Source organism: Pogonomyrmex barbatus, unplaced genomic scaffold (assembly GCF_055798465.1).
Source record: "Pogonomyrmex barbatus isolate J1 unplaced genomic scaffold, ASM5579846v1 scaffold2, whole genome shotgun sequence".
Lineage (NCBI taxonomy): Eukaryota > Metazoa > Arthropoda > Insecta > Hymenoptera > Formicidae > Pogonomyrmex > Pogonomyrmex barbatus.
Window position 1 is genome coordinate 15,433,064 of NW_028297116.1, and position 15,313 is coordinate 15,448,376.

General features: G+C 34.5%; 1 protein-coding gene across 7 annotated transcripts in view; it reads right to left on the reverse strand.

Annotated features, from left to right (window-relative positions):
• 5-HT1 (serotonin receptor) overlaps positions 1 to 15,313 on the reverse strand; it is a 122,546-nt gene that overhangs the window by 22,651 nt on the left and 84,582 nt on the right. For 6 of the 7 annotated variants that reach the window (XM_089076725.1, XM_089076724.1, XM_089076723.1 and 3 more), the window contains one exon: positions 5,157 to 5,559. The exons of the other annotated variant lie outside the window; for it this stretch is intronic. In XM_089076725.1, the coding sequence (XP_088932851.1) occupies positions 5,157 to 5,274 (118 nt within the window). In that variant the 5' untranslated portion in view covers positions 5,275 to 5,559. The remainder of the gene's footprint in view (positions 1 to 5,156; positions 5,560 to 15,313) is intronic. 7 annotated transcript variants of the gene reach the window in all.

The window sequence follows — 15,313 nt, forward strand, 5'->3', positions numbered from 1 at the left end:
TCCTCAACGGTACGAAATAATTAATGTTTTTATATTCATAATTGTTAAAGCAACACACACGCTTTATATATACATATATGTATTTTTTGCTGTCTTTTGCAGCCTAAGGCTACATTTTTTCCTCTCAGTTTCATTGAAAAGCAGCCCCCGCTTTCCCGAGACGATAACTATCGGAAATGTCTGATTACGTCTTCGTGCAAGGTGTGTGTTCGCATCGCATCGTTTAACCTTTATAGAATCGAAGGACAAGGTAGTAACACATTCAGTTCGCGTCGGCGGTCTAACCTATCGGTTTGCTATTTTTTTTTTTTTTTTTACGAACAAACGAGACACCTGTCAACATCCTGTATACATGTATCAAGAAATGTTTTCTTTCACAAATATAAATAACAAAAACCTATACATCTATGTGTAATAAAGTTCGTTTTTTTTCTTTAAAAAAAAGTTTAACGTTAGTAATTTAATTAAGACAATATAATTTAATTAAACGCTTGATTTTTCTCTTATCGCGTATTATATCGAATAAATTTCTTGACTTTATGATTTGAAGGAAACTCTTACTTTCATAAACAAAAAATATCCGCTATATTCCACATGACGTATATAATATTATTGATATACGAGTACGCTTCCCCCTTGTTATATAATGAGTAATTTTACATTTTTCCTGTAAACATTAACAAAAATAAATAATTTCATATTATATAATCTAAAATATTCTAGTTTTTTTTTTTTATAATTCTTTTCAATTAATTTTTGATTTATGTTTGGAAAGGAATATTTGAAACAAATTTTTGTCATCATTTTCTTCGTTAGAACTCGCACAAATAATTGTTGCCTCTGATTCTGCGCTTTCGTCCGATTGCAGTTAATTACTTCAACGTGCGCACTGATGGCGAATGTGAACTTTGCGCTAAATCACGCGCTCCGGACGTCCATAGCCTCGAAGAGAGATGAACGAATGTGGTTGATGCGGAGCGCTGCATTCGAGAAGTTTCGCTCGATTTGCGATGATTACCGCGAGACGAGGGAAGGGGAAAGAAGGAGGAGGATTATTTAATTCACATTTGCGCAACGATATTCACGGTTTTGTGCCTCGCCAAGCGTTTATAAAATTTCTCCCCTACACCGGGAGAGAAAGAGAAAGAGCAGACGCGTATCGCGTATCCACGGCAGCTGACGTCATGTTCAACGAACTGTTAGTTAGCCAGTGAACTATACTAATATTGGAATGCTCTCCAAGCCTTGTCAAGTCGCTGGGGACGCGTACGTGTGTGTGTGTGTGTGTGTGTGTGTGGATATACACAACAGCTGCCGGCGGATCTCTTTCGCATCCCCCTTGGTTACATCGCCATCCACCCACGATGTTACAGCGGAGCGATAAACTTACCTGTTTTCCGACAACTTTTATCTGTATCTCTTCCGAGAGAGATATACGCATCCATAGGGAACCCGAAGATGTTCGCGGATTTATTCTGTGAGACTTAGTAGCGAATGGCATTAACACGAAATCAGGCTTGCGAATAAATGCAGTTGATTATAATACGGAAAATTTTTTATATTTAGATTAAAATGGGATATTGACACGTGTGAATTATGTGAATAAAGATATCATTTTATAAAAACTTATTGAGAATTTTAATTTCAATTTTTCTGAATAACTCCACAGTTTTATAATTGTAAATTAGATAAATAGTTTTAATCATTAAAGCGCAAAAATTGTTTCAGGTCAAACTGAAATACCAGATTCACACTGTGTTCCACTTTGTTCCGTGTGAGTTTTTTTATCCAAAAAATTGGAAAATTGAAAAGTTGAAGAATTTCAACAAACTTATTTCACATAAGTTTTAGGAAGAGTTCTGACGTTTGGTTGTTTATCTTTTAAATAATTTTTGTCTCGAAAAAAGCGTAGATAATACGCTATAGATAAAACGTTGATCGATTTTTAAGTTTTCTGTTTGTCATAAAATATTTATTATAAAATGTTGAATGTTTAAACATTTCTGAAAAAATTCTGGCGACTAATACTGTTTCTTTGTTTTATAAAAAATTTTTATCGTCTGAGCAAGATACCCCTACGAACATCTTCCTCGGATGACAAAAATTATTTATAAAATAAAAAAAACAATATTAATTTCCAGAAACATCTATATACATTTAAAATTGTATAATAAATCGTTTGTATAATATAGAAATATTTTAAAAATCAACCTATTCAATCAATAAACGTATATTTAAAGATACGTTTTTTCGGATAATAAAAATCATTTAAAAAATAAAAAAAATAATATTGCTAAAATTGTTTTTAGAACTATAAATATAGATCTATAAATATATTAAAATCTGGCAAGGAATATTAAAAGAGCTGACGCTGCATAAATCTAGCATCATAATTTATCTTGGGATAATTTTAATGACTATAATTAGTTGTCTAATTTATATAGAACTATATAGAACTATATAGAATTTATATAGAACTTACATAGAACTATAAAATTATTAAAAATGTAATCAAAACTCTCAATAATTAATAAATTTCTATAAAATAATACGCCAGTTTTACACACATTCATTATCGAATATATGCATAGATATTAATTATAAGCTATAATAAATTAATAATTAATTACAACATCATTAAATAATAAACAATTTTCGCAAGTATGTGCAATGTGCATTCAGAATTGACTATTTAAATAAATAGCCCCCTAAATTGCTAAGAACTAAATTAAATAAGAACCAAGATTTTACTAATTTCATAAAAAAATAACGTGTATTTACTCTACGTGTATTTACTTCCTGTTATAGTTTTATGAAACGCCATACATAACGATTAAAGAAATATTAATCATAATCGCTGGTTGTGGACATGTTTTCGACAAATACCGACCGAAGCCAAAAGTCATTTATCACGTATTATGCTCACATTAAAATATCTTTAGCGTCGATAATGATCGATCAGAGATTTCGGTATTAAAACGTGTTCCATTATTCTCGGCGTTGTTGAAGAGAATTCGGGAGGGAAAGAACGAGGACGAGGGATAGGAAAGGGTTGTAGTTGAATACAAGCGTCGCGGCTCGCTTGTATCTAGCGGAAAACCCCCGTTCCACGCAAAGTACGCGACTAGATATCGTGATTACCGTCACCGTCACCCGGTGATATATTATACGCCCCGAAGATGTGTCAGTTCTCTCTCGAGCAATCTTTGCTATTGTTCTCGCCGACGGGTGGTCGCGCCTTCGCGAAGCCATCATCGATGATCGGAGGGGTGCTGAAGTTATCTGGCGCCTGACAGCATATAATTATCGCAAGAAGTACGATTAATCGAGGCGACGCGAGATCTATTGCGCCGTGGACATCGTTGGACCGGAAATTTGGTATGCAAAAGGAAACGTCGGCCGAATTCGGGCCGGTAATTTTCATTAATTACCGAGAATCCTCGAGTAGAGAGAACGAAAGATAAATCGACCTAATTGTCTTTGAATTAAGGCATTGGATCTTTTCAATTTTTTTTTTTTTAGATTTATTTTAGCTCCAACGGACCGATCCATTATATGCAAATTTGATGGTGCTGACGAAATTATCTATTCATAAAAATGTCTTTAACCAAGATATTCATCTTAGTCGCTGTTAATTAATCAAACATTTAACTTTTAAATAGTTTGATTTATGTATAAATATGTATGAAATAAAATACAATAAAAAATATGTATAATCGTATAATAGCTTTTATAATATAGAAATTATAACAAAAAAAAAGAAATTATAAAATGGAGATCTTTTTGTAATATCAGATTTACGCACATAACTTTGTACTAAAGATAATCTTTGAATTTATTCAACAAATTATTTTTTTCAATTTATCTTAACTTTTGTGCAATTGTACGATCTTTATTCAATATGACAAGTTTATGGTATTTACGATGTTCAACAGAAACCTTTAAAAATAAATCAATTTAAAATAGCAATTTAAATAATTAAATACAGTATTTGTGCGTTAGTTTATTACTTTCGAAGTCCTACTTCGAATGGCTCGTAAACTAACTTGAGATTCAGACTGACATCTCATAATCGTTAAGAGGCTCAATGACATTTTGATCGGTTTAAATGACCAGTATATAAAACGTGAAACGTAAAAAAACGAGTAAAGTTGCACGTTAAAAGAAAAGTACATTTCATATAACTTAGTGTCTCTCTCACATTTTGCCGCGTAATTTTAATATAATATTTAACATTTCAAATCTCTTGTTATCAGAAAGCGCGTTAAATAACGCGTGTTACACACAGAAGTTGCGTGGTTTTATAATACAATTCGTGCGGGCACAGTCTGTGAAAAAATATCGTCTCACTTTATGAGTATTTTATCCGGAAGAGTGAGTCGGCACATTTATTGAATTAAAAAAACAAAGTTTAAAATATCACGTAATGTAATGTATATTCGCGGCATCGCAAAATGGGAAAGCTCGCGGCGTATTATTTATTCAATTATGGTTTGCGTTCTCGTTTTCCATCCTGCTTTACGTGTATGGGATAATCAGTTGCGAGCAAGAAACCGTGTCCATAAAAATTCTTAAGGGTCTCGTTTCCGGGATATGAAAAGGGTCCTGAAGGGTCCCGCCTTCGAATTGACATGTGTCATAAACTTTTTATGAAATCGCTTTTAAAAACGTGAAAAACGCGCGGCTATATATTATTCTTGAAATACGAGCTATCTTTCTCAATTTCAACATATTGACTCGCGTATCAATATTCAATACGCAAGCAAACGCAAAAGCCCCTGAATAGATATGAATATATTTGTATGTACGTATGCGATATGGATATTTTATTTATATCGCTTTTAAATAACAACGTACTAAGAAATTTGATATAACCGATATATTTTTTAAATATAAAAAATACTTTAAATTCTTTCGAAAACATATAAAATCTTATTTTCTTAACAATAATATAACAACCATTTAATTATGCAAATCTGAACTAAATCTGATTGAAGAAGCGAATAAATAAAGTTTCTTTTCGTTAATATTAATATTATAATTATTAAATCAGATTGCAATGGCTGACATTTTTTTATTTACTGTTAAGAACGTTACGATTTTCTCTTCACGAAAATAAAAATCGAATGAAACGGAAGAGAAAATAGTAGACTTACCTACGATAGTGATGAGAATAAGGAGACAAAGCACGATAGCTCTCAAGATGATTGGTACATCGATGAAGGCTGGATTTTCCACGGTTGCGTTTGCGGCTTGATCGACGTGAGCCTCCATCACGGCAACAGTATATTTTCCGTCTTCAGTGGTCGCTATTTATCATCTGGTTAAATAATGTATCATGGTCCGCACTCGTTAGAGCGTCCGTAGCCTTTTTTCATCGTTTTTGACAGACGCAAAGTCAACACCTGAGCGATAAACGCCGGTTACTCCTCTCGTACACTTCCATCTCTATCTCAGAATTTCCCGCAGTCTCCATTTTCCGTAATTTTCTGCTCCGGGACTCCATGGACTTTGAGCTGCAGGTTTTTCCACAGGATGTCGGGCCTTTCGTATGTACGTCTGAAAAACGGCAACGTGGAAAAAGATTTCGTTAAAATGTTGCTTTCATAGATGATCTTATATTGAAGGAAAATACTTACTTTTCCCGCTGACAAATGTAATGTAATGGCAAACACGAAAGTAAAAATCTTTACTTTTGCGGGATTTTATGATAAGATTTCGATAATTTATCTAGAAATTTTTTCTATGAATTTTCTCTTTTGATAGATCTCTTAATTCTTAAAATAGTTTTCAATTATTAATAATGTTTCAATATAGACATGCGCTCTCTCTCTCTCTCTCTCTCTCTCTTTCTCTCTCTCTGTCATCGACGATACAGCGTAATTGCAGTATTGAATTACGTGTTAAATATAAGTTTCAAGAGAATTATGGTACGCGAACGACTGAGAGAATATGCGAGGTGTCACGTTTATGGTAACCCGCGAAACCAATGAAATTGGAACAATCGATCAGCAATTATCGAGATTGTAACGGGCAACTACCACACTTTGATAATGAATCCACGGGGTTGCGCGAAAAATAGATGCGTTTACAACAAACGCCAGTCGTGAGATTGCCTTAGGAGGTCGTGCACTCTATTAAATTTTCCGATAGTGTCGGAACATTTCATTAACTTGAATTCACCGGAAACCTACTCGCCATTTGGTTTAAACTGATTGAATTTCCAGGCGAATAGCATTCACGTTTGATAGCAGCGCCAATACACCGTAACGAGTCCACGGTTTTCCCCGTGGTTCGTTGCGCAATTTTATTATTTCGATGAATTACAAATGATTTTATCGAAATGTGAATTTTCGAGGAGATCATTCACCGAAAATTCATCTTATTCTGCTCCATTTTCTACTTAAAATTTTATTTAAAATTTAGATTTATTCCGCACGTTATAATAAATATCAAAATTATAAATCGAAAATCATATATCAAATTTATAAAAACTGTCAAATTATTAGAAAAGAGAAGGATCAATTCGTACTGATTTATATCTTAATTTTTAATTTTCTTAGTTTCTCTTTTTCGCGATACAATTTAAGGCGCCTTTTACGTAAAACTTTGACGTGTATATATATATATATATATATATATATATATATATATATATATATATATATATATCTCGTGATGATGGTCCCATATTAATCATACATACAGCGATACATAAAAAGTTTAAATACATTTTCACGAGGGAAGTCAATATTTTTCTTGCGACAGTACGAAAAATTTGTCTCATAGTGATTGTTGCCACAATGGCTTTTTGCGTGCGCGGCCGACTGCCAAGTTCTGAAAGTTTTATTCCCACCGCATGACGCAAATCCCACGTATTCTCTGCCAGCGACCAAAAAGTGTCCCGCCCTACGGCTCTCTTCCTCATCACCATTTTTCGGTGCTCGCTCGTCCAGTAGGGAGCCGAAAAACAACTGTTCTTCCACGATAGAGAAGTATCTCCCAACTTTCTAACAGCCAACGTCGCCCGAAGAAAAAGCCTGGGAGCGCGCAAAAGCGTGGCGTCCGTTCCGTGGAAACTTCAAAGGGGGACAGGAAAAACGAGCGTTTCTGTACGAGCGAAGAATAAAAGCCAATCAAATGGACTTTCGTAGATACCGTAGGTTCGTTTTTAATACTTAAACCAAGCGAACCTTGCGCCGAGTATCGATTTGGCGCGTAACGAGCTTCGTAAATCGTATTCGGCATCGACCACTTTTACTACCGGCTTAAAGTAAGGCGTTCGTTATGGTGTACCAATCGTCGCCGTAATAGACAATGAGTATCTACTTAGTTAAGGACTTTATTGGGAGTTATACAAACAAGTAGAAATAACAGAGAAAAATATGAAAAATACTCTAGAAAGTAAAACATTTGATACGTGGATGTATTGAATTTTTCGACATGTTTAATTAAAAATGCATTTAAGTTTTTGTGCTGTTGTGAAATTTTATATATTTTGTACGTATCGTTATTGTAATAAGAACTGTTGTAATAAATAACAACGCTGACAATAACTCTTGAAGTTCCGTTTTCTTAACGGTCTATTTTTCAGTAGAATATAAAAATTGCATTTTATGGCCTCTATAAAATCTTCCTTTCCTACAATGCAATCACGATGCTGTGAAAAATGTCTTTATAATAGCCGATCGAAGAAAAAACAATTGTGAACATTACAGAAAATTCGCGTGTCTCGTAGAAACATTGTTTCGTAACGAAATATATTATTCATTCGGCTATATGAGAGTTAATTCGAACTTCGATAATGGAAAACAAACTTTCACCCCATTGTAACATTTTTATATCTTGAATGAAAAATTGCTGAAACACGAAGAGATTTAGGAAATGGAAAAGAAAGTAAAAAGAAAATTCTTCATAAAAAGTGCGAACGTAAACTATTTTTAAATGCTAAAAATAATCATTTATCACGCTTAAGGGAGAGTTTAATAGAAGAAAAAAAAAAAAAAAAAAAAAAGGCCGATCAGAAGAATATAATTTTTGATACTTTGGAAATTTTTAATAAAATTTACCGAAACATAAATTCTCGTCTCCATCGATTTACTTAATGTATTATAATAAAATATAAGTACGATAATAAAAGAGAAATAAAATAATGTTTTCCAATAGTAATATTTCTAAAAACAAAAAAAAAAAACACGATAAAAGCAACAAACACAATTCCTTCCACTGGATCGTTATAAAAATTTGTCGTTTCCCAAAGTGTTCCATTAATCTGTCACGTTCGCTTTATCAGAAACTACAAATCGTACGAGGAAAATCTGGTCAATGAATTATGATTAGCCGTTATAGACACGTAGACATTGCGCAATAGGCCGGAATTGTGCGAATAGTCGCAGCGGTCGTTTGCACGGGGTTGGGATACCACCACCGGGAGTCGTCGGCCGCCAAATCTCGTCGTATTCGGGCCAATTCAAAATTGAAAGTGCAGGCGCACGTAGCAGCCCTTGCGAGAGGCGTGTGTGTGTGTGTGTGTATATATACATTTCACAATAGCGGATGCATTTATCACGAGCAGAAAACTGCACGGCTCTCGGTCGTGCTCGAAACTCCATAAATTCCCCGCCGTTGGCGAGGAAAATGGAGGAGGGTTGGCGGGCATCGGTAAGGAGAAGAAGGAGAAAGAAGAGAGAAGAAGCGAGGGAGAATCGACATGTCGGAAATCTATTTCTGGGGAAAGAAAAGCCGGGCAAACTGTTACGCGATTAAATCGCGAGCTGCCAGTAGAGACCCTTGAAATTCACGTCGATCGTTCGCCTTCGATTTAAAGCGGCCGAATCTCGCCGACAGAGACGTCTCCGTCACGGTTCTTCTTCTTCTTCGCCCTTCGTTTTCCCTTGTTCGGCAAAAAAACGCGTTAACGAGGGACTGATCTCTCGTCGGAGAAGTAAAAAGGTTTACGTGACTTTAAAGTTTATGACCAGTCACATAGACAAAAAGCGAGCGGTGACTTTTTTTCGGATCAGTGCTCGTGACAGTTCAATGGGGTCTTAATATTCACAATCTACACGTGCGCGTATTTTTTTTTTTAATAAAATAAAAATAGAGCTGGGGTAAAAAATATATCTTTAGTTTTTATAAAACTAAATTTATCGTGATAATTCAGAAAAATATAATAATCGAAAAATTTTATATTGTTCTAATATTCTATATTAAAAATAACCTATGTTATCCTTTTCTGCCCTATCAAATATTATAATATACATTACATAATAATAATTTTATTATACCATTTACATATAATTTTGCGTAGTAATTCTGAGATTTATTTTTCATATACTTTCACATGTATAAAATAATCGCGAAATATGTAAGTAATGTTGGACAGAAAGTCAAGTCTTCGAATGAGTTTTAATCTTTTATCTCTCTCATGTACTACATGTAAATTTTGTACTATTCTTCATATAGACTTACTTTTTTCTCTTTTCCATTAGAAACCCTCTACGTCCGACGAAAAATTCGGAAATAAAACTAGATGCCCTTGTAAGTAAAGTGCACCTAGTATTTACGACGTCATAGCGTCGTCCATTATCCGGAGCACCTACTGCGTTCCATTAGTCCCGTGTAACTAACTTCTTCAGCTTCCAAGGATTTCACGCTGAACCGTGCTTATAGGATCAAAAGATTAGGTCTACGCGTTACGCCCGATATATATATATATATATATATATATATATATATATATATATAAAGTATATAAAGTGCGCGACGAGGGGAAAACTTTAAACTTATCCGCAAATCCGGAGAAGCGCCAAATTTCGTTGTAACGTTCGGCGATTTTCGAGTGCTAAAACGTTACAGTCCTTTAAAAATAGACGGGGGAAAAAAAAACGAAAAAAAATGAAAAAAATTGAGAAAAATAAAGGCGAGAAAAAAAAGGGGGGAAATAGACTCTACATAGTCGGGCAGTCGGGTGCATTCTGCGCATTACTTCTTCCGTAATTCAAAAAATTTTCCGTTCTAATATTGAAATATGCAAAAAGTATGCGGCTACAAGATTACGCGGAAAAAAAAAAAGAGAGTAATTTTCTGCAAATTTTTCATAAACGGTTATATATTACTTTTAGGTGAGACGGCAACGAAAGCGTAGCTCGATAGAGGACGACGACGTGCAAAGCTCGTAACGGCGAATTGCAGCCGTATATATTTGATACGGGGATTCAATATTTGGACGCCAACCCAATTGTAAGCATACGCAAGTGCGGGAACGATATGCGTCTAAAAGAGAGATGTTGGTCGTTTCAATCAAAACCGACAGACAAGGGCGGATGTATCGTCGACGCGACTGACACTTGTGTACAACGATCCCCAATATTGCTAAATTTCCGCCCATTGACGACCGTTTGTATTTGATAGCTATACCAGCATAGGCGTTAATCTTGTTATCACCGATCCAACATTCATCCGAGACAAGCCCCAATTGTCCCTTTATTCATATTACATTTTTTTTTTTTTATGAATCGCATATCGACGACTTACTAACTTGACTTACTAACTTGAATACCGGCGAATATCAAAGTCGAGTAGTAGCGATAGAAATCAATTATCCATTGATTACATATATTGTTAAAAATTGAATGTATCTTTGTACGTTCTCATGTTTTACAGGAGCTTTTCAATACGAAAACGGTTCAGAGGTCATTTTTTTAATTGTGAATATTAAAGTAAAGAAAAAAATAATTTTATAAAATATAATTTTATAAATATTAAAATTTAATAATAAAGAAAAAAATGTAATCTGATAAAATAATTGATAAAATAATTGCGTGACGACGAAATTTCTTATTCATCATCATTTTTTATTGTATTTTCGATTAGCGCTGCTCTGATGCATTATTAAATTCCTATCAATCTCAATTATTATCGCTTGAAAAATTTCAGTCGTAACAATTTGTAAGCGAACAATAATGCTAATACGCTCTTCTGTTTGCACTTGCAACCAAATCTGTAATTATGTACATAACTCGCAAACTACTATTTGTCATTGAATCGCAATATTTGTCGACTCATTTGCGATGTCGAGCAAACAAGCTCGCCATGGCAAACGACGAAACAGTGCATTTCTCGTTTCTCGTTGTAAACCAAAACATTTTGCATTCAAAATACGATTTTTTAAGCGGAAAACGATCGTCCCGCATATCCCGCAAATTTTATAATAATAAATACCATCTCGTTTACATAACGTCAGGTTTTTAATTTATCGAAAGCATTAAATTTCCTATTGAACATTATTGCGCTAATTGAAATATATTAACTGATTTATTTCATTTGTAATAACGAATAATATAGCTGTAAGCGATGTAAAAGAGAAGCGGTTTTCGTTCTTTCGAAATTGTATTAGCCTGATCTTGTCAGATAGTTTAAGTGAAGTGACTCGTTAGTTGGGCCGCCGCTCTTGTCATTTTATGTCAGCTGTATAGTCATTTACTTCCATTTAGTTGCACCGCCGCTGTAACTTTGAATCCTTCGATCTCGCTGTTGTTCGAGTTATGAGATTAAGAGGGTCGGCAATACCTAGGCCAGCCATCTTGGATTATGACGTCAGAAGCGGGGAAATATTCGCGCGAACGATTCTTGCGATTTACGTTCTACATAAACGACTTTATGTCGAGTAAACCGATACATCATGGTTTCTCCCCGGAGAAATAGCGAATTGTACGGAAACAAAACGTCTCGGGGAATAGAGAACATATTTGTTTCGGATTATTACGTTATGTCCTCAAAAACTAGCTCGTTTCACGCGAGAGAAATGCTCTTAATTTAGAAAATTGATGAATATTCACACAGTAATTTCGAAGAGCCCGGCATGGAAGGTGTTGATGTGTCACAGATCGATAGGTTTTACTTGATAATATGAAGCATCGAGGTTTATGTTACATTCAAGAAGAATCTCCCGTAAAATTAGTTAATAACGCGTGAAACAACCTTAGTTTATCTCAACGGATTTTCATAGTCCATATAAAATTGCATCGATTTTGTTCTTGTTAAAGAGAGTTTTATAACAGTTTTATAATATAATACAGGCAGCACATCGGCTCTCAGGCTGTTATTATTATAGAGATTAAAATAAATGACAAATTTTCACATTATGTTCCATAAATCGTAGAAAACACACGGTGCAATATGGATAAATATCATTTTTAATGTCATTCGACGAAGATTATGTAAATATAAAAATATTTTCCATAAACATAAAAACATTTTCTATTTCAAGAAAGATTGAAATCACAGAATTTATCATGAAAATTAAATTTAACAGAGACACTTATATACGATATTACAACTGGAACGGAAAAGATATTTGTAAAGTTTAGCAAAACGAGTTGTACCGCATGAATGTTTAATGACATTCTAAGTTGCATTCTCTGTAGAAAGAGCTGTTTTTCAAGCAAGAGGGACGAGCAAATAGAACTTTTTTCTCTTTCGAAAGTGCCTCTAATGCAGTCATATCTGGAATGTATTAAAAGAATAAAAAAAAAAAAAAAACACACGTTTAAAAGAAAATTTCTACTTTATATAAATATAATTTTTGAGATGTAACTTCAATTTAATAAAAAATTGTAATTTAAAGGCAAAATTCAGAGTATTTTCAGTGTTTTTTTTTTTTTTTATAAATATGCAAACTATTTTGGATCACTCTACGTAAATTCTATGATAAATATCTAAAAAATCTAAAAAAAAAATAAACAATGAAGTAAAAAATCTACTACTATCTATATTCTTTTGGAATTCGTTTTGATATCATTGTGTTCTCATGACTATTTTTGTTCTGCTTAAGAATATAACGATCTTTCTTTTCGAATCATCGGCTAAATTAAATTATTTTTGCTTAGAACGCATAAATCGTGTGCTTAATCTTGGCGTTGATTCCAGCGATACACTATTATACTTATGTGATACTCCGTCGGGAATGATATTCGACATTTGCAATAATGCGACGCGAGATGTTGGAATTTGCACTGTAAATTTCAAAGGCTCGTTTCGATGTTCAAAGGCGTGTCGTCATACATTATTGCAATGGCGAATATGCCGCCCAAGGGAGTGCTGCTGCGTCGGTATCGCAATAATGCACGTCGCTACAACTTTCGGCATTATTGTAATGTTCCACCTTCGCCTACTTGGCTCGCATCCACTTTCTTCGTAATCCCATAAGAGAACAAACCGTCGATTTAAAATATTAATGTTTATTACGAACATTTACGTGATGTGCCATTCTGAGTGCGTGACTCTTTTCCTTTCCGTATGTATCCTTAGTATTTCTATTTTACGAAACAAGTTTCGTCGGGGCAGGTCTTGGAGATACTTCAAGAACTATGGAAACAACAGTCAAGAAGTGCATGTACTCATCTTAGTATTAAATTTCTCCCCCTCGCGAATTGAAAGAAACTTTTATATAAAACATTTTAGATATTATTATTTTAAAATCACGATAATGCATTTGATTGCAATTCAAAATCTTAACATATATAATTTTATATATAATTATAAATGTAATAAGTTGCGATATTCGGCAGGATTTTAAGATATCTAGTAACAGCATTTAAATTTTTAAAATTTATATATATATATATATTAACTATGTATAGAATTTATAATTATTTATAATAATTATTTATATAATTATACATTTATAATTATATACATAAATGAATTCAAGATAATTGCTTATACCGTCAATTACGTAGCGTTATTTTTAATGGACTTGTAACGTAACGATTCGAAACTAGAACTAAATTTTTCTCTTTAATAAACCGATATCATATATCGATTAGTCCACTTCCTCTCATATAAAATTTTATTTTAACATTTCAATTTAATCTCTCGAAATTAATTATGAAATCTTAATTCTTATTTTTGAGCAATTAAACATTATCTCACGTAAAATGGGCAATACAGTACTTAAAAGAGTAAAAACATAAGTTTTTGTTAAGAAAATTCGATCTTATAACAATGCTTCGTTATAACAATGTTCTATTATTAAAAAAGAAGAAGACCGTAAAATATCTTGTTAGTTGTAAAATATAGTGTTCATTGAAGTTTTATGAACTATGCGTACTTCCAAGACCCGTGCATTCCCAGAGATATTTTCGTAGCACATATCCAGCGGAATACTGCGTCCGTTGCATAACTCATAAGTGGAATTCCTGATTGCAAATATCACGAAAGAAATTGGTCGGTATCGGCCGACCATTCCGTTCAGATATGAAAATTTTTCTTAGAGCGCATATCACGCGAAAAAAGAACGCGGAGGAAAATATTACGAAATGCTCCACACGCGTTCGCGCGTAAAAATCTTTACGATCCTTTAATTCTCCTTTATCTCCAGTAATAAGTAATGAGTATTAGTACTCACGGGTTCAACAAACACTCGCGATGTTCTTCTCAGGTACAACGTTCTCTACAACGAAAACATCGATTAAACGTTTCGTCCGTTTTATATTTTCCAAATAGGAATATTAACCCGGGAATGTTTCAATTATCTCACTTAACACGCGAAATTCATTCAGTCAACCGCATCTTGGATAAGAATAGGCGGTACTCTCTAATGCCATTCGCTTTTGTGTCGGGCGGCAAAAGGGCTCTCAATCAGAGCGCGGAGGTACGGTGAAATTAAACAGCCGTTTGGCTGCGCCAAGTGCTCGCTCGCAAAAGAGTTAAATCGCGCGCGCGCGCGCGCGCGCGCGCGCACGTTGCATACGAGTGAATCCCTATTCATCGCGAATGCGGCGAAATACGCGGGCGATCGTTACGCGGATCATTTCGCGCGCGAGTGGCGCACTCGTGATGCGATCGTGAATGCACAACTGAACTGTTTCTTCTTCATTTTCATTTTTTTTATGATACCTGCTTATTAAAGCGGGCACACAATTAGCGCGCACAAGTGAGCTACATATTCGCAAAGCAAAATATGCCATTCCAATTAAACGCGCGCTTTCTTCCCTTTGACGTGCTAATTAACGTTATACATTACGCGCCGGCGGTGGCGACGGTTGCATTCTCCCTTGTGTGTACACGCGACGCATATAGAATATTAAATGCTGCGACTATACCAACATGGAGACGGCGAGACGTGCAGACGCATTAGCGAAGAAAATAACGAGAAAAAGAATGACCGTGGCTTCTTCGTCATGTCCGTCGTCATGTTCTTCGATTTATTTCGGATACAAGCGAATTTGTCGTAGCTCGTTCAAAGGACGCGTCAGCAAATTCCACCTCGGCAAATTCCAACTCTGTTCTCGAATGTGGCATTTCCATC